This window comes from Artemia sp. Qi Xiang Cuo, chromosome 16 (assembly GCF_049724085.1).
Source record: "Artemia sp. Qi Xiang Cuo chromosome 16, ASM4972408v1, whole genome shotgun sequence".
Taxonomy (NCBI): Eukaryota; Metazoa; Arthropoda; class Branchiopoda; order Anostraca; family Artemiidae; genus Artemia; species Artemia sp. Qi Xiang Cuo.
Window position 1 is genome coordinate 41716055 of NC_142809.1, and position 19994 is coordinate 41736048.

At 33.8% G+C, this 19994-nt stretch overlaps 1 protein-coding gene across 1 annotated transcript in view; it reads right to left on the minus strand.

The window, feature by feature from the left end:
- Positions 1-19994, minus strand: part of LOC148942917 (sucrase-isomaltase, intestinal-like) — a 104014-nt gene that overhangs the window by 48606 nt on the left and 35414 nt on the right. The window contains exon 5 of the mRNA XM_089102396.1: positions 2518-2602. Coding sequence (XP_088958522.1) covers positions 2518-2602 — 85 coding nt within the window. The remainder of the gene's footprint in view (positions 1-2517; positions 2603-19994) is intronic.

Genomic DNA, 19994 nt, shown 5'->3' on the forward strand with positions numbered 1-19994 from the left:
ATCCTGAATAGAAAGTATTCGAAAAGCATTTCCTGGAATTGATAAATATAAATCTTTCAATAAATTACTGAAAGAAATCAAATTAAATGAAGACATAATTTCCAGTAATAGTATAACTGACGAAGTATTTTGGGATTTGTCTTGCAAATTAAATTTACGATGGAATGGCGGAATTGTTTATTTTAACGCAACTCAACAAATAAGCAAATAATTAATGTTGAGACAGTCGATCGTTTGCCAGAAGAATACAAATCTAATAAAAGTTAGGACTTCGTAAAGGATAAACAGGAACGATGGATTTCATTCACACAAAAATTTCTTAATTACGTTGAAGCACTGTCCACAAATTGTAAGAGATGACGGTCAAGTCTACTTGACTTAAAAGACTTTCACAGGTGGTTGCTCATTTGGGTTCAATTCTTTTGATGGTAATGATAAAACTTGAGCTGAAAACCACAAGAAGGGAGACTATATTTCCAAGAAGCAGTATGCTAAGGGTAAATTAAATGACCGAGGTAGATGTAAAAAATGTCTATATGAAGCTAAAAACTTTTACGCTCTTTGCTGCCAAAAATTGTGCAGAATTTAAAAAAAAAGTCTGACACAACATAAAGAATACATACATGCAATGACGTAGTCCAGGATTTATTAGACACATGGAAAACAGAAGGTGGCTTGATATCGTAAAAAACTTGGAAATTAATTGATATTATGACGACTACGTCCGTTGATGCTTATCAGTTATCAGTATTTACAGATATGTTATGCAGTTGTAAATGTAAGGCGGTCAAGAAGCCGGTGAGAGCCGACGAATGAAAATAAGTAAAAAATGAAGTAAGGTGGAGACTCTCTTGATACTTGAGAGACTGAGAAAAGGATTGGCAGATCTTTTTCAGACCTCAGATACAAGCTAATTGCCCATATAAAAAAGCAAATTAGTATTTCAACAGGTTCTAAATGCTCTTCGGCGACTTTAGAAATGCTCTTCATTGACTTTGGAAAGGTTTTTGATTCAACGGACCATGGCACTCTCTAGGAATTCATTCAGCATTATCGTATTTAAAAAAAAAAATAAGCCTGATCATGGTATTGTATGGAAACATTGAATGATGCATAAAGACAGAACAGAATTATTAGATATTTCAGAATAATGTCGGAAGTCTGGCAAGAACGCAGGAATATGGCAAAATAAAATTTATCACTGTTCTTGTTTATTATTTTGATGTACAGTGTTTAAAAGGAAACAGCTCTGGAGTTATAATCCGATATAGACTTATTTTCAACCTTGATTTTTCTGATGATGAGATGCTTCTAGAAAGTACAAAACAGGAGCTAAAAGGTCTCCGTGATAAAGTAGAGGATATTGAATAGTAAATTAGCATTGACAATACGAGATCTATGGTTGCCGACTCCTTGCTTGATCTGGTATGAAGGAATTGGACAATAGAGAAAGTCCATGGAAGTTGGGTCGAATACAAAGAGAAAGTACAGAATGAGACTAAGAGAAGAATGATAATGAAAAACATTCAAAACGTAAAAAATTAAAGACATCGCCTTTAAAAACTTAAACCAGTTCAGAGGCCAAAAAAGGACTCTTTCCTTATTACTATGACTCCTCAACAGTGAAATCATGTCATATTTGTTATATCCTAGCAAGTGGTGGAAGCTCAATATAAAGAAAAAAACAAGCTATAGCATTCAAAAGTATGTGCTTGAGGCACAAAGTAAACGTCGTACGTTGAAAAAAGTCTTCGACATGGAGACCTGCCGCAGTAACCAAGAAACACGTGCAAGGAGGCTTCGTCGACAATCTCTGAGCCAAGATAAACCGGGACGAGCTAAATTCTGAGTAAAGTTGAAATGCAGAATTCAGAGATTTAATCCATGATCATCTGAGTATTCATTCACTTTACCTCGAGCACGTCTCACAGAAATTTTTAAAACTTTGGCCTAAAATGCATTTTCAGAGCCTAGGCTCCTTAGTACGTAGTTTGCGACTATATGATATTTTATAGTTGATGCCTTTTTTAGATAAACGGTCTATAATTACGGTTTATTTTTATCAAATAACTTTATGTTTTGGGATTAATATTATTCAGCACGTTAATAACACCTTTGGGACTTGAAGGCTACATAAATATTCTTTCAACCGTTCGCATAGTTTTGCTCGACAGGCTTTGAACTTTTACTGGCCAAAATGCTATTATTCGCCATTTTGTGCAGCGGGATCTCTTTTTTTACTTATAAAGAGTGCTTGGCTTGGGTCGTAAATATGTGTCCTTTTTTGCCATTCACGAAACAATGTATAATAGGCCATGGCTAAAGAGAGGACAGGGGCCAGATTTTAGGATTTGTTTCTGTTTTTTTTTTCAAGTTTGTAAGTCACTCTTTACTATCCTTAAAACAAACGTGTTCATTTATTATATAACATAAGAAAAATCCAAAGTATTTCATAAAAATTTTCCCTTACTTTCGCACAAAAGTTATCCTAGGTTTAGATAATAAATATGTACTTACGAGGCTTATATGGCGGGAAATTTATGGAATTTTCACTGCATCCATTGACGTCACCATTTACAAAATTTGCTGGCTCGTTCATGTCCTGTAAATTTGTAAGTAGGAAATTGGTCTAGATGTAAAGGAGAAACGTGAGCTCAGTTTCTCAAGCTAGTTTACAAGTTTCTTAGAGAAAATATGAATTTATTCCATATCTTAATAAATAGACGTATGAAGTTAGTATTTTTGGTATAGGTGCATTATATGGGCACTGCTATATATTGTACAAGGAAACCAGTCATGAAAAACCGGTCATACGCTCTATTTGCAAGAGACCGCTATAGATAAATGACTACAAAGCCGTGGTTTCTCAATGAGTTACAATATTTGAACGATTGTTTTTTGGGGTTTAAGGGGAAAAAGGTACCTAGGTTAGGTGAGGTTATGTTAAGTTACGTATTTAATATATGGTATGCTTTATCCCCCCCTCCCTTTTGTGCAAATATATAGCCCAAATTTGTTTATAAACCATTATATATTCATCCTTTTTTTTATTTTATTTCATTAGCATTAACCAAACTTGGCTTCTTTAGCAGTGCTCACATAATGCACCAGTACCGTATTTTTGAAGGGAACCTGCAGGGGGATAAGAGATTGGAAGGCCGAGAGTCTGTGAGACCTGGAAATCTGTGTGCATTCAAGAAAATAAAATGTATTTCTGGAAAAATCTTGTATCCTTGTCAATGTAGATCCCCCCTCCCTATCCACAGAAATGTTTACGGGATCAACCAACTTTCTAAATTTTTCTACGAACATCCACAATTAGTTTCATTTCTTCACTTACCAATTGTGGAATTTTAGATAGATGTTTCAGGTAGGAAGACAGCCGGTGCTTTGGTTTGGATGGGGAGTGGCTTACCTTAAGGAAAAAATCTGACAATACAAGTAGAGAGGGGGGTGCTACTCCGAACAGGACCACGTGGTTTATGGTTTTCTCACTGAGAATGAAAAAACAGGAATTTTTTCACTTGAAAAACCAGGAATATTGTCACTTTTATGGATGTTTTCTTGGATGATTATGTGTGTTGGTGGATTTATATGATGTTTTTCTTGGATGGTTATGGATGATTTATGGTTTTTGTCAGTGAGAATTTGAAAAACAGGAATTTTCTCACATTTATTTCTGTTTTTATGGTTTTTGTCAGTGAGAATGAAAAAACAGGAACTTTTTTCACATTTATGTCTGTTTTCATGGATGGTTATGTGTGTTGTTCGATTTATTTGATGTTTTTATGGATTTTGTCAGTGAGAATGGAAAAACAGGAACTTTGTCACTCCCTTCTTGTTGTTGTTCGATGCAGGTGTTATGAGTTTCCGGGAAACAGTTAATGACACTTCCTTCCTGTTGTTGTTCAATGCAAATGATATGAGTTTCCGGGAGATCGCGTGTTTCCAATATTTGTTGTTCAATGCAAATGTTATGAGTTTCTGGGGAACACCTGTGCTATCAGCCATTAATCAAATTGTTTCCGGACAAGGGAATGTCTGGCAGATGACGTCAAGTTAATTAATGTCTTTGATGTATTTCCAAAGAGAATTGTCTCCGGTACAAAGTTTAGATCACACGTGACAGATGATGTCATGATTGATTGATTGACACGTAAGGGGAATTAATTCGTTGTTCTAAAGAGAATTGATTCACGGAAGGGAAATTAATTTGGAGTTCTAACAAGAGAATCGTTTCCGAGGCAAAGTTTAGATCTTAGCGATGAATTGTTTTAGCGCGGGAATCAGGTTTCCAAATAATTGAAATGCGCCAGCGCAGGGATGCTAAACAAGAGGAACATGTTGAATTACGTTTAGGGATTATTTAGGCGATACCGTTTTAGCCATTTTAGGGAGTTATTTCGGCGAAACAGTTAGAGACAGTATAAAATATGATTTTTGAAGAGATTTTAGAAGAGAATTTAATGGTGAAACTCTGTGGTCGTTATAATACACAAGTTCCATTTGAACAGTGTTGTTAGGTCCTCTACCCCAACCCCAAAGGGTTCCAATCCCCCTACCCCAACCCCGAAGGAAGTCCCCAGGCCCTCAAAGGTCCACCGGGCTCCCAAAGGGTCACCCGGCCCTCAAGGGTCCTTCAGACCCCCGGGCACAAAAGGGCCCCTCCCCCCCCCCCTTTGGCCCCCAAAGCCCCCTCCTCCCCCTTTGGCCCCCAAAGGGCCCCTCTCCCTCCATCTCCTCCCCCTCCTCTCCCTCCTCCCCCTCCCCTCCCATCCTCCCCCTCCCCTCCTCCCCCTCCCCTTCCTCCCTCCCCCTCCCTCCCCTCCCCCTCCTCCTCCTCCCCCATTTTTTTATATTTTTGTGCATTGAGACAAAGAACGACCCCCTCCCCACGCCACCCCCCCCCCCTAAAAGGGCCCCCGGCACCCAAAGGCCTGATTTTTCAAAGTTCATTTTTGAATTTCTTTCGTTGAAATGCAAGGGTTGGAATATTTCAGTAGTGTTTGGTTGTGGTTTACCTTGTCACAGTTACATTTTCTCGATTTTTCAAAGTTCATTTTGAATTTCTTTCGTTGAAATGCAAGAGTTGGAATATTTCAGAAGTGTTTGGTTGTGATTTACCTTGTCACAGTTAAATTTTCTTGATTTTTCAATGTTCATTTTGAATTTCTTTCGTTGAAATGCAGGAGTTGGAATATTTCAGTAGTGTTTTTTTGTTTTTTTGGGTTTCTCTGTTTGAGTTTATTGTTTTTTGTAGGTTGATTTTGTATTTCTTTCGTTGTTATGCAAGAGTTGGAATATTTGAGTAGTGTTTGGTTGTGGTTTACCTTGTCACAGTTACATTTTCTTGATTTTTCAAATTTCATTTTGAATTTCTTTCGCTGAAATGCAAAAGTTGGAATATTTCAGTAGTGTTTGGTCGTGGTTTACCGTGTCACAATTACATCTTCATGATTTTTCAAAGTTCATTTGAACATCTTTTGTTGAAATGCAAGAGTTGGACTATTTCAGAAGTGTTTCCTTGTGGTTTACCTTATCAAAGTTACATTTTCTAAATTTTTCAACGTTAATTTTGAATTTCATTCGTTGAAATGTAAGAGTTGGAATATTTAAGAAGTGATTGGTTGTGTTTAAAATTGTCAAAGATACATATTATTGAATATTAAATGTTAATTTTTAATTTATTTCGTTGAAATGCAAGAGTTGGAATATTTAAGAAGTGTTTGGTTCTGATTTACCTTGTCACAGTTACATTTTCTTGATTTTTCAAAGTTCATTTTGAATTTCTTTCGTTGAAATGCAAGAGTTTGAATATTTCAGTATTGTTTGGTTGTGGTTTACCTTGTGACAGTTACATTTTCTTGATTTTTCAAAGTTCATTTTGCATTTCTTTCGTTGAAATGCAAGAGTTGGAATATTTCAGTAGTGTTTGGTTGTGGTTTACCTTGTCATAGTTACATTTTCATGATTTTTCAAAGTTCATTGTGAATTTCTTTCGTTGAAATGCAAGAGTTGGAATATTTCAGTAGTGTTTGGTTGTGGTTTACCTTGTCAGAGTTACATTTTCATGATTTTTCAAAGTTCATTTTGAATTTCTTTCCTTGAAAAGCAAGAGTTGGAATATTTCAGTAGTGTTTGGTTGTGGTTTACCTTGTCACAGTTACATTTTCTTGATTTTTAAAGTTCATTTTGAATTTCTTTCGTTGAAATGCAAGAGTTGGAATATTTCAGTAGTGTTTGGTTGCGGTTTACCTTGTCACAGTTACATTTTCTTGATTTTTCAAAGTTCATATATTATTTCTTTAGTTGATTTGAAATAGTTTTATTATTTAAGTAGTGGTTTTTGTTTTATAAAATTTTAGCAGTTAAATTTAATAGATTTTTAAATTTTCATTTCTATTTTCTTTCTTTTTATAGACAGATTTGTAATATTTAAGTATTTCGTTTTTGTTTTTTAAATTGTCACAGTTACATTTTCTTGATTTTTGTTTGGTTGTGGTTTACCTTGTCACAGTTACATTTTCTTGATTTTTCAAAGTTCATTTTGAATTTCTTTCGTTGAAATGCAAGAGTTGGAATATTTCAGAAGTGTTTGGTTGTGTTTTACCTTGTCACAGTTACATTTTCTTGATTTTTCAAAGTTCATTTTGAGTTTCTTTCGTTGAAATGCAGGGGTTGGAATATTTCAGTAGTGTTTGGTTGTGGTCTACCTTGTCACAGTTACATTTTCCTGATTTTTCAAAGTTCATTTTGAATTTCTTTCCTTGAAATGCAGGAGTTGGAAAATTTCAGTAGTGTTTGGTCGTGGTTTACCTTGTCACAGTTGCATTTTCTTGATTTTTCAAAGTTCATTTTGAATTTCTTTCGTTGAAATGCAAGAGTTGGAATATTTCAGTTGTGTTTGGTTATGGTTTACCTTGTCACAGTTACATTTTCTTGATTTTCAAAGTTCATTTTGAATTTCTTTCATTGAAATGCAAGAGTTGGAATATTTCAGTAGTGTTTGGTGGTGGTTTACCTTGTCACAGTTACATTTTCATGATTTATCAAAGTTGACTTTGAATTTCTTTCTTTGAAAAGCAAGAGTTGGAATATTCCAGCTGTGTTTGGTTGTGGTATGCCTTATCACAGTTACATTTTCTTGATTTTTGAAAATTCATTTGAATTTCATTTGTTGAAATGAACTAGTTTAAATATATAAGCATTGAGTGTGTGTGTTTTGAATTTTCAAATTTACATTTTAATTTTTTTTAATATATAAGTTGTATTTTAATTCGTATAAATGATAGAGTTGGAATATTAGAGTAGTGTTTGCTTGTGGTTTTAATTGTCACAGTTAAATTTTCTTGATTTTTCAAAGTTTATTTTTAATTTCTTTCGTTGAAATTCAAGAGTTGGAATATTTCAGTAGTGTTTGCTTGCGGTTTACCCTGTCTAAGATCAAGTTTCTTGATTTTTAATTTGTGATTTTTTATTTGTTTCGTTGAAATGCAAGAGTTTGAATATTTCAGAAGTGTTTGATTGTGGTTTACCTTGTCACAGTTACATTTTCGCGATTTTTGAAAGTTCATTTTGAATTGCTTTCGTTGAAATGCAAGAGTTGAAATATTTCAGTAGTGTTTGGATGTGGTTTAACATGTCACAGTTGTATTTTCTTGATTTTTCAAATTTCATTTTGAATTTATTTCGTTGAAATGCAAGAGTTGGAATATTTCAGTAGTGTTTGGTTGTGGCTTACCTTGTCACAGATACATTTTCTTGATTTTTCAAAGCTCATTTTGAATTTCTTTCGTTGAAATGCAAGAGTTGGAATATTTCAGTAGTGTTTGGTTGTGATTTACCTTGTCACAGTTACATTTTTTTGATCTTTCAAATTTCATTTTGAATTTCTTTCCTTGAAATGCAAGAGTTAGAATATTTCAGTAGTGTTTGGATGTGGTTTACCTTGTCACAGTTACATTTTCTTGATTTTCAAAGTTCATTTTGAATTTCTTTCGTTGAAGTGCAAGAGTTGGAATATTTCAGTAGCGTTTGGTTGTGGTTTTCCTTGTCACAGTGACATTTTCTTGATTTTTCAAAGTTCATTTTGAATTTCTTTCGTTGAAATGCAAGAGTTGGAATATTTCAGTAGTGTTTGGTTGTGGTTTACCTTGTCACAGTTGCATTTTCTTGATTTTTCAAAGTTCATTTTGTTTTTATTTAGTTGAAAAGCAAGACTTGGAATATTTCAGTAGTGTTTGGTTGTGGTTTACCTTGTCACAGTTACATTTTCTTGATTTTTCAAAGTTCATTTTGAATTTCTTTCGTTGAAATGCAAGAGTTGGAATATTTAAGTAGTGTATGGTTTTGGTATAACTTATCACAGTTACATTCTCTTTATTTTTCAAAGTTGATTTTGAATTTATTTCTTTGAAATGCAAGAGTTGGAATATTTCAGTAGTGTTTGGTTGTGGTTTACCTTGTCACAGTTACAATTTCTTGATTTTTCAAAGTTCATTTGAATTTCTTTCGTTGAAATGAAAGAGTTGGAATTTTTCAGTAGTGTTTGGTTGTGGTTTACCTTGTCACAGTTACATTTTCTTGATTTTTCTAATTTCATTTTGAATTTCTTTCGTTGTATTGCAAGAGTTGGAATATTTCAGTAGTGTTTGGTTGTGGTTTACCTTGTCACAGTTACATTTTCTTGATTTTTCAAAGTTCATTTTGAATTTCTTTCATTGAAAAGCAAGAGTTGGAATATTTCAGTAGTGTTTGGTTGTGGTTTACCTTGTCACAGTTACATTTTCTTGATTTTTCAAAGTTCATTTTGAATTTCTTTCGTTGAAAAGCAAGAGTTGGAATATCTCAGAAGTGTTTGGTTGTGGTTTACCTTGTCACAGTTACATTTTCGTGATTTTTCAAGGTTCATTTGAATTGCTTTCGTTGAAATGCAAGAGTTGAAATATCCTTTAGATTTTAAGCCAGATGTTTTAAAGCCAGATGCTTTAAATGTTGAATGGTTCCCCTCCCAGTCCCCTAGTAAGTGAAAACTAAAAAGTGAGTTTTGCAATGAACTGCCTTGTGAAAAAATGTTTTCAATAAAATTCAAAGCTTATGCAGAAATAACGCTAAAAACAATTTATGCAAACACAACTTCAACTTCACACAGTGTAGTTGTTATTGAAATGCAAGAGTTGAAATGCAAGAGTTTGAATTGCTTTCTTTGAAAAATCAAGAAAATGTAACTGTGACAAGGTAAACCACAACCAAACACTACTGAAATATTCCAACTCTTGCATTTAAAGGAAAGAAATTCAAATGAACTCTGAAAAATCAAGAAAATGTAACCGTTACAAGGTAAACCACAAACCAACACTACTTAAATATTCCAACACTTTCATTTCAACGAAGGAAATTCAAAATGATCTTTGATAAATCAAGAAAATATAACTGTGACAAGGTAAACCATAACAAAACACTACTGAAATATTCCAACTTTTGCATTTCAAGGAAAGACATTCAGAATGAACTTTGAAAATTAATGAAGAGGTTCCTGAGTCAAGGTAATCAAAAACAAATCACTACTGAAATATTCCAACTAGTTCATTTCTTAGATATAATTTATTAATGTTCTTTGATATATCAGTAAAAAGTAAATGAGTCAAGTTACTCACCAAAATATCTCTCATGTTTTTTTCCAACTCTTGCATTTCAATGAAAGAAATTCAAAATGAACTTTGAAAAATCAGGAAAATGTAACTGTGACAAGGTAAACCACAACCAAACACTACTGAAATATTCCAACTCTTGCATTTCAACGAAAAAAATTCAAAATGAACTTTGAAAAATCAAGAGAATTTAACTGTGACAAGGTAAACCATAACCAAGCACTACTGAAATATTCCAACTCCTGCATTTCAACGAATGAAATTAAAAATGAACTTTGAAAAAATCAAGACAATGTAACTGTGGCAAGGTAAACCGCATCCAAACACTAGTGAAATATTCCAACTCTTGCTTTTCAATGAAAGAAATTCAGAATGAACTTTGAAAAATCAAGAGAATGTAACTCTGACAAGGTAAACCACATCAAAACACTACTGAAAAGTTCCAACTCTTGCATTTCAACGAAAGAAATTCAAAATGAACTTTGAAAAATAAAGAAAATGTAACTGTGACAAGGTAAACCACAACCAAACACTACTGAAATATTCCAACTCTTGCATCTCAACGAAAGAAATTCTAAATGAACTTTGAAAAAGCAAGAAAATGTAACTGTGACAAGGTAAATCACAACCAAACACTACTGAAATATTCCAACTCTTGCATTTCAACGAAAGAAATTCAAAATGAACTTTGAAAAATCAAGAAAATGCAACTGTGACATGGTAAACCACAGCCAAACACTACTGAAATATTTCAACTCTTGCATTTCAACGAAAGCAATTCAAATGAACTTTGAAAAATCACGAAAATGTAACTGTGACAAGGTAAACCACAACCAAACACTTCTGAAATATTCCAACTCTTGCATTTCAACGAAAGAAATTCAAAATGAGCTTTGAAAAATCAAGAAAATGTAATTGTGACAAGATAAACCACAACCAAACACTACTGAAATATTCCAACTCTTGCTTTTCAATGAAAGAAATTCAAAATGAACTTTGAAAAAATCAAGAAAATGTAACTGTGACAAGGTAAACCACAACCAAACACTACTGAAAAATTCCAACTCTGGCATTTCAACGAAAGAAATTCAAAATGAACTTTGAAAAATCAGGAAAATGTAACTGTGACATGGTAACCCACTAGAAAACACTGCTGAAATATTCCAACTTATGCATTTCGATGAAAAAAGATCCAAAGAACTTTGAAAGATCAAGAAAGTGTAAACTTGACACGGTAAACCACGAAAACACACAACTGAAATATTTCAACTCTTTCTTTTAAATAAAAGATATCCAAAATGAACTTTGAAAAATCAAAAGATTGCAATTGTGACAAGGTATACCATAAGCATACACCATTGAAATATTCCAAATCTTGCTTTTCAATGAAAGAAATTAAAAAAGAACTTTGAAAAATCAAGAAAATGTAACTGTGACATTGTAAACCATAAGCAAACACTTCTGAAATAGTCCAACTCTTGCATTACAGCTAAATAAAGACAAAATGAACTTTGAAAAATCAAGAAAATGCAACTGTGACAAGGTAAACCACAACCAAACACTACTGAAATATTCCAACTCTTACATTTCAACGAAAGAAATTCAAAATGAACTTTGAAAAATCAAGAAAATGCCACTGTGACAAGGAAAACCGCAACCAAACGCTACTGAAATATTCCAACTCTTGCATTTCAACGAAATAAATTCAAAATGAACTTTGAAAATCAAGAAAATGTAACTGTGACAAGGTAAACCACATCCAAACACTACTGAAATATTTCAACTCTTGCATTTCAACGAAAGAAATTCAAAATGAAATTTGAAAGATCAAAAAAATGTAACTGTGACAAGGTAAATCACAACCAAACACTACTGAAATATTCCAACTCTTGCATTTCAACGAAAGAAATTCAAAATGACCTTTGAAAAATCAAGAAAATGTAACTGTGACAAGGTAAGCCACAACCAAACACTCCTGAAATATTCCAACTCTGGCATTTAAACGAAAGAAATTCAAATGAACTTTGAAAAATCAAGAAAATGCAACTGTGATATGGTAAACCACAGCCAAACACTACTGAAATATTTCAACTCTTGCATTTCAACGAAAAAAATTCAAAATGAACTTTGAAAAATCACGAAAATGTAACTGTGACAAGGTAAACCACTACCAAACACTTCTGAAATATTACAACACCAGAATTACAAAGACAGAAATTCAAAATGAACTTTGAAAAATCAAGAAAATGTAACAGTGACAAGGTAAAAAACAACCAAACACTACTGTAATATTCCAACTGATGAATGTCAACGAAAGAAATTCAAAATGAACTTTGAAAAATCAAGAAAATGTAACTGTGACAAGGTAAACCACAACCAAACACTACTGAAATATTCCAACTCTTGCATTTCAACGAAAGAAATTCAAAATGAACTTTGAAAAATCAAGAAAATGTAACTGTGACGAGGTAAATCAAAACCAAACACTTCTGAAATATTCCAACTCTTGCATTTCAACGAAAGAAATTCAAAATGAACTTTGAAAAATCAAGAAAATGTAACTGTGACAAGGTAAACCACAACCAAACAAAAATCAAGAAAATGTAACTGTGACAAGGTAAACCACAACCAACCAATACAGAAAAATTCAAACTACTGAAAAAAAACTACTGATAAAAATACAGATAAATTAAATAAATATAATAAGTAAAAGACAAAAAGAACAACTAAAAAAAACCCAACTGAACTCATCAAACAATTGATATTCAGCTAAAAAAATTCAGAATGAACTTTGAAAAATCAAGAAAATGTAACTGTGACAAGGTAAACCACAACCAAACACTACTGAAATATTCCAACTCTTGCATTTCAACGAAAGAAATTCAAAATGAACTTTGAAAAATCAAGAAGATGTAACTGTGACAAGGTAAACCACATCCAAACACTACTGAAATATTCCAACTCTTGCATTTCAATGAAAGAAATTCAAAATGAAATTTGAAAGATCAAAAAAATGTAACTGTGACAAGGTAAATCACAACCAAACACTACTGAAATATTCCAACTCTTGCATTTCAACGGAAGAAATTCAAAATGAGCTTTGAAAAATCAAGAAAATGTAACTGTGACAAGGTAAGCCACAACCAAACACTACTGAAATATTCCAACTCTTGCATTTCAACGAAAGAAATTCAAAATGAACTTTGAAAAATCAAGAAAATACAACTGTGACATGGTAAACCCCAGCCAAACACTACTGAAATATTTCAACTCTTGCATTTCAACGAAAGAAATTCAAAATGAACTTTGAAAAATCGCGAAAATGTAACTGTGACAAGGTAAAACACAACCATACACTACTGAAATATACCAACTCTTGGATCTCAACGAAATAAATTCAAAATGAACTTTGAAAATTCAAGAAAATGTAACTGTGACAAAGTAAACCCCAACAAAACACCACTGAAATATTCCAAATCTTGCATTTCAATGAAAGAAATTCAAAATGAACTTTGAAAAATCAAGAAAATGTAACTGTGACAAGGTAAACCACAACCAAACACTACTGAAATATTCCAACTCTTGCATTTCAACGAAAGAAATTAAAAATGATCTTTGAATAATCAATAATATGTAACTTTGAAAATTTAAAACACCAACACACTATTATGAAATAATCCAACTCGTTCATTAAATCGATTGAAATTCAAAATGAACTTTGAAAAATCAAGAAAATGTAACTGTGACACTATAAACCATAACCAAACACTGCTGAAATATTCCAACTCTTGCATTTCAACGAAAGAAATTCAAAATGAACTTTGAAAAATCAAGAAAATGTAACTGTGACAAGGTAAACCACAACCAAACACTACTGAAATATTCCAACTCTTGCATTTAAACGAAAGAAATTCAAAATGAACTTTGAAAATCAAGAAAATGTAACTGTGACAAGGTAAACCACAACCAAACACTGCTGAAATATTCCAACTCTTGCATTTCAACGAAAGCAATTCAAAATGAACTTTGAAAAATCAAGAAAATGTAACTGTGACAAGGTAAACCACAGCCAAACACTACTGAAATATTTCAACTCTTGCATTTCAAGGAAAGAAATTCAAAATGAACTTTGAAAAATCAAGAAAATGTAACTGTGACAAGGTAGACCACACCCACACACTACTGAAATATTCCAACCCCTGCATTTCAACGAAAGAAATTCAAAATGAACTTTTAAAAATCAAGAACATGTAACTGTGACAAGTTAAATCACAACCAAACACTTCTGAAATATTCCAACTCTTGCATTTCAACGAAAGAAATTCAAAATGAACTTTGAAAAATCAAGAAAATGTAACTGTTACAAGGTAAACCACAACCAAACAAAAATCAAGAAAATGTAACTGTGACAAGGTAAACCACAATCAAACACTATTGAAATATTCCAACTCTTGCATTTCAACGAAAGAAATTAAAAATGAACTTTGAAAAATCAATAAAAATTAACTGTGACAATGTAAACCACAACCAAACACTACTGAAATACTTCAACTCTTGCATTTCAACGAAAGAAATTCAAAATGAACTTTGAAAAATCAAGAAAATGTAACTGTGACAAGGTAAACCACAACCAAACACTACTGAAATATTCCAACTCTTGCATTTCAACGAAAGAAATTCAAAATGAACTTTGAAAAATCAAGAAAATGTAACTGTGACAAGGTAAACCACAACCAAACACTACTGAAATATTCCAACTCTTGCATTTCAACGAAAGAAATTCAAAATGAACTTTGAAAATCAAGAAAATGTAACTGTGACAAGGTAATCCACAACCAAACACTACTGAAATAGTCCAACTATTGAATTTCAACGAAAGCTATTCAAAATGAACTTTGAAAAATCAAGAAAAATTACCTCTGACATGGTAAACCACAGCCAAACACTACTGAAATCTTCCACCTCTTGCATTTCAAGGAATGCAAATCCAAATGAAAATTTACTAATAAGGACAATTTACATGTGAAACGTAAAACCACAGCCAAACACTACTGAAATATTCCACCTCTTGCATTTCAACGACAGAAATTCAAAATGAACTTTGAAAAATCAAGAAAATGTAACTCTGACGAGGTAAATCATAACCAAACACTAATGAAATATTCCAACTCTTGCATTTCAACGAAAGAAATTAAAAATGAACTTTGAAAAATAAAGAATATGTAACTGTGACAAGGTAAATCACAACCAAACACTTCTGAAATATTCCAACTCTTGCATTTCAACGAAAGAAATTCAAAATGAACTTTGAAAAATCAAGAAAATGTAACTGTGACAAGGTAAACCACAACCAAACACTACTAAAATATTCCAACCCTTGCATTTCAACGAAAGAAATTCAAAAATGAACTTTGAAAATCAGGCCTTTGGGTGCCGGGGGCCCTTTTAGGGGGGGGGGCGTGGTGAGGGGGTCGTTCTTTGTCTCAATGCAAAAAAATATAAAAAATGGGGGAGGGGGAGGGGGAGGGGAGGAAGGGGGAGGGAGGAGGGGGAGGAGGGGGAGGAGGGGAGGGGAGGGGAGGAGGGGAGGGGAGGGGGAGAGGAGGGGGAGGAGATGGAGGGAGAGGGGCCCTTTGGGGGCCAAAGGGGGAGGAGGGGCCCTTTGGGGGCCAAAGGGGGGGGAGGGGCCCTTTTGTGCCCGGGGGGTCTGGGGGACCCTTGAGGGCCGGGTGGCCCTTTGGGAGCCCGGTGGACCTTTGAGGGCCTGGGGACTTCCTTCGGGGTTGGGGTAGGGGGATTGAAACCCTTTGGTGTTGGGGTAGAGGACCTCACAACACTGTTCAAATGGAACTTGTGTATTATAACGACCACAGAGTTTCACCATTAAATTCTCTTCTAAAATCTCTTCAAAAATCATATTTTATACTGTCTCTAACTGTTTCGCCGAAATAATTCCCTAAAATGGCTAAAACGGTATCGCCTAAATAATCCCTAAGCGTAATTCAACATGTTCCTTTTGTTTAGCATCCCTGCGCTGGCGCATTTCAATTATTTGGAAACCTGATTCCCGCGCTAAAACAATTCATCGCTAAGATGAATCTAATTCATCGCTAAGAACTTTGCCTCGGAAACAATTCTCTTGTTAGAACTCCAAATTAATTTCCCTTTCATGAATCAATTCTCTTTAGAACAACAAATTAATTCCCCTTTCGTGTCAATCAATCAATCATGACATCATCCGTCATGTGTGATCTAAACTTTGTAGCGGAGACAATTCTCTTTGGAAATGCATCAAAGACAGTAATTATCTTGACGTCATCTGTCAGACAGTCCCTGGAAACAATTTGATTAATGACATATAGCACAGGTGTTCCCCAAAAACTCACAACATTTGCATTGAACAACAAATATTGGAAACACGCGATCCCCCAGAAACTTATATCATTTGCATTGAACAACAACAGGAAGGAAATGTCATTTACTGTTGCCCGGAAAGTCGTAACATCTGTATTGACCTACAACAAGAAGGAAGAGACAAAGTTCCTTTTTTTCCATTCTCAATCACAAAATCCATAAAAAAATAAATAAATTGAACAACACACATAACCATCCATGAAAACAGACATAAATGTGACAAAGTTTCTGTTTTTTCATTCTCACTGACAAAATCCATAAAAACAGACATAAATGTGAGAAAGCTCCTGTTTGTATCATCAAAAACTTGACAAGACGTCGCACTAAGTTTGTGGCTTGATGAGTTGTTTGGGGTATTAGTAGAGTTGTTGCATAAGGTTGAGCAGGATAAGTCAATAATGTTAATGTTGAGCATAATGTTATGTTTTTTCTAGTACTATTTGATTTTCAGCAATAAAACAAGGCACTTTATACTTATTTTAGCACCACCACATATTTCTCTTCCTAGAAATATTCTCCCTAAATTAATAGTGTTCAACCATACGGCTATTGAATCAGAAAATAAATTCATCAAACAGTTCGTGGTAGCGAACTGATAGTAAGGAGCGACCCGGTCAATAGTGAATAAAAAATTTAGTATAAAGAGCAAGGCTTTGAGGAGGGGACAGCCCCTGTTATATACGGAATAATTTCTGCTCGTTTTAAATGTTAATGTTGCTCCTTACTTTGAGTTAAAAAAAACTTGTTTTTTTTATTTAATCACTAATGAGAAGTGAGACCAGTAACCAGTTGTCTTTTCTTGACTAGGCTAATAAATAGTTTGTGTATCATCATGTTTAGACACCGGCGCCGCGCCGGTGGATCGACCGAACGCCGCCAACGAGCGGTCCGGTTAATTACCGCCGAAGTGTGGTTTCGCCACCAGCGTGCCCCAGGTGCGCTGCCGCCTGTAGAGGCGGCGGCGTTCGGCTGACTTTGAATTAATTTTGCAGCAATTCTTTATTGCGTCAACCGCAAAGTCGGAACTTTTTTTTTCTAGTGTGATTTAGTATTTCGATTTTCCTGATTAGAAATCAAGCAGGGCTTGCACTATTCCCAAATTTTTGGGTATTTCACCAATAATCTATGCGTCACCCCGAAAAAAAAATTTCGTTCCCTGAAAATCACCCAATCACGGTGACACCCCTAGCGATTTTCCCTGTGATTTTTCCTGCCAAATATTACTTTGTATACCATAATTCTTTACTACTCTCTTGTTCCGTAATTTTCGTCTCTTTTGTTACTTTGTATAAAAACCAGACAGATTCAATTGCAATATACACAGTTGAACAAAAAAAGTGTCGGTGACAAAAAAAAGTATTGTCTTTATGAAATAAGATTAAATCATTTCGGATGCAGTTTCCCAATTGCTATTTCTTACATCAATTTTAGTCAAGAATTTTATTTTTAAGTTGAATAGATCGCATTCACTACCATACAACTTCAGTTGGATTTTGAAATTGATAGTCGACAGATTGTTTCTACAGCTTAATCGTTAGTTTGCAGAATTTTTTTTTTTTGCTGTTTTTAGATAAAGTTTTCTTATTATTTAATACACACTTGTTGAACGCCTGATATATTAAAGAAAATAAAATCTTCTTTCTGAAAAAATTTTACCCCCTCCCCTCCAAAAAAACCTTTCTATTGAGACAAAATTTAGCTATAGACTAAGCTATGCAAAAGGTTGGGGAATTAAAGATTGAAACGGAAGTTACCCCAAAAATATGATTCATACAAAAATTGTAAATTTTTGCGTATAGGGGGGAGGGGGTAGGGGTCTATCATTTTAAAATAATAATACGTCATTGTTTTTTTTAACTGAAAGCAGGGATGCTAAAAGATATTTTTTTTTTCATTTAAAGTGGAGACTGCAGAAAATGATATCAAATTCCTTGGGAAGCCACTGAAATATTTTGATAGACCCTGGGCCCCCATTGGGATTTGTTCATTGTCTTGCGTATTTTGCAATTTCTCATAGGCTACTGGCCTAATTTGGCTTTTATTTGTGCTCCCTTTTAATTAGATTCTTTGGATCTTATTGAATGCCACGGCGAATCTATGACTCAGTTTTCCAATAATTTGAGGTATATCTGAAAAACTTTGATTGAGCTGTTTAACGTTATTTCGCGTGTTTGTTTGTACCATATACTGACCTAGTTAATTATTAAGTAAATTATTTTTTAGTGTAAAGCTGAGACGGTATCCTATCAAGGTGGTATCCAGAGGGGGGAGGGTAGGGAGGTATTACATTTAAATGATAATATCTATAATATTTTTTATTGAAAGCAGGGATGCCAAAGAGTTGGGTTTTTTTTTTTACTTAAAGCAGAGACGGTATCGTATCATGGTGGTATCCAGAGGGAGGGGGGAGGGCTAGGGATCCATCATATTTAAATGATAATACCTCGATTTTTTTAAAGCAGGGATGCCAATAAGTTAATTATTTTTTTAATTTAAAGCAGATACGATACCCTATCAAGATGGTATCCAGAGGGAGGTGGGGGCATAGGCAGTTATTATATTAAGTGATATTACCTTGATTTTTTTTATTGAAAGTATAGATGCCAAAAAGTCATTTTTTTTATTTAAAGTAGAGAAAGTATTCTATCAAGGTGGTATCCAGAGGAGGGGGGGATAGAGAGGTATTATATTTAAATGATAATATCTAAAATTTATTTATCTTTTTAAGCAGGGATGCCAAAAAGTTAATTATTTTTTTAATTTAAAGCAGAGACTGTATCCTATCAAGGTGGTATCCATAGGGGGGGGGGGGTAGGAAAGTATTATCATTAAATGATAATATCTTGAAATATTTTTATTGAAAGCAGGGATGCCAAAAAGTTAATTATTTTTTTAGTCAAACAGTTCGTGGTAACGAACTGTAAGTAAGGAGCGACCCGGCTCAATGGTAACCTAAACTCTATAAAACAGGATGCCAAGAGATACCTCAAAAGAATCAGATTTTAATGCTGATTTAAAATATATAAGTTTCGTCAAGTTTAGTTTTACCCATCAAAAGTTATGCGCCTGAGAAAATTTAGCTGATTTTAGAAAAAGAGGGAAAGACTCCCTAAAAGCTGTAGAACCTTAATGAAAATAACACCATCATATTCAGCGTATCAGAGTACCCTACTGTAGAGGTTTCAAGCTCCTATCTGCAAAAATGTGGAATTTTGTATTTTTTGCCATAAGAAAGATCATGGATGCGTGTTTATTTTTATTTTTTTTTTTTTTCAAGGGTGATCGTATCGACCCACTGGTCCTAGAATATCGTGAGAGGGCTCATTAGAACGGAAATTAAAAGTTTTATGTCGGAGGATCTTTCCATGAAGGAATTTTTCATAGGGGAAGGGACATTGCTATGAAGGGGGCGCCGGATTTCCCGTCATTATTTAAAAAAATCAGAAATTATATAAAAAAAACAAGTTTTTCAACTGAAAGTAAGGAGCAACATCAAAACTTAAAACGAACAGAAAATATTGTGTATATGATTGGTTTCACCCGCTAGTCAATACCTCGCTCTTTATGCCAAAATTTTTTTAGTACTTTCATAAGAGCTATTTATTCTAATTAACGGCCTTTGTGATTAAGGGGTCATGTTTAAAGAATTGGAACAAAATTCGAACTTTAGATTAAAGTGCAAGGTATTGATTAGGGGGAAAACCTCCTAATATAATTATAAAAATATACGAATATAGAAGTTTGTTACGTAAGTTAATTCGTAAGTTACGTATATTTATTACTAATAAAAACGTTCGTAAAAAAATTTAAACAACTTTCGAGAAAGCCATTTAACCAAATAAAAGTAAAATTAATATGAAAATTTGGTTGTAATTGTTCATGTACGGTGAGCCAAAATCAAAACCTGCATTAATTCAAAAACGTTAAAAA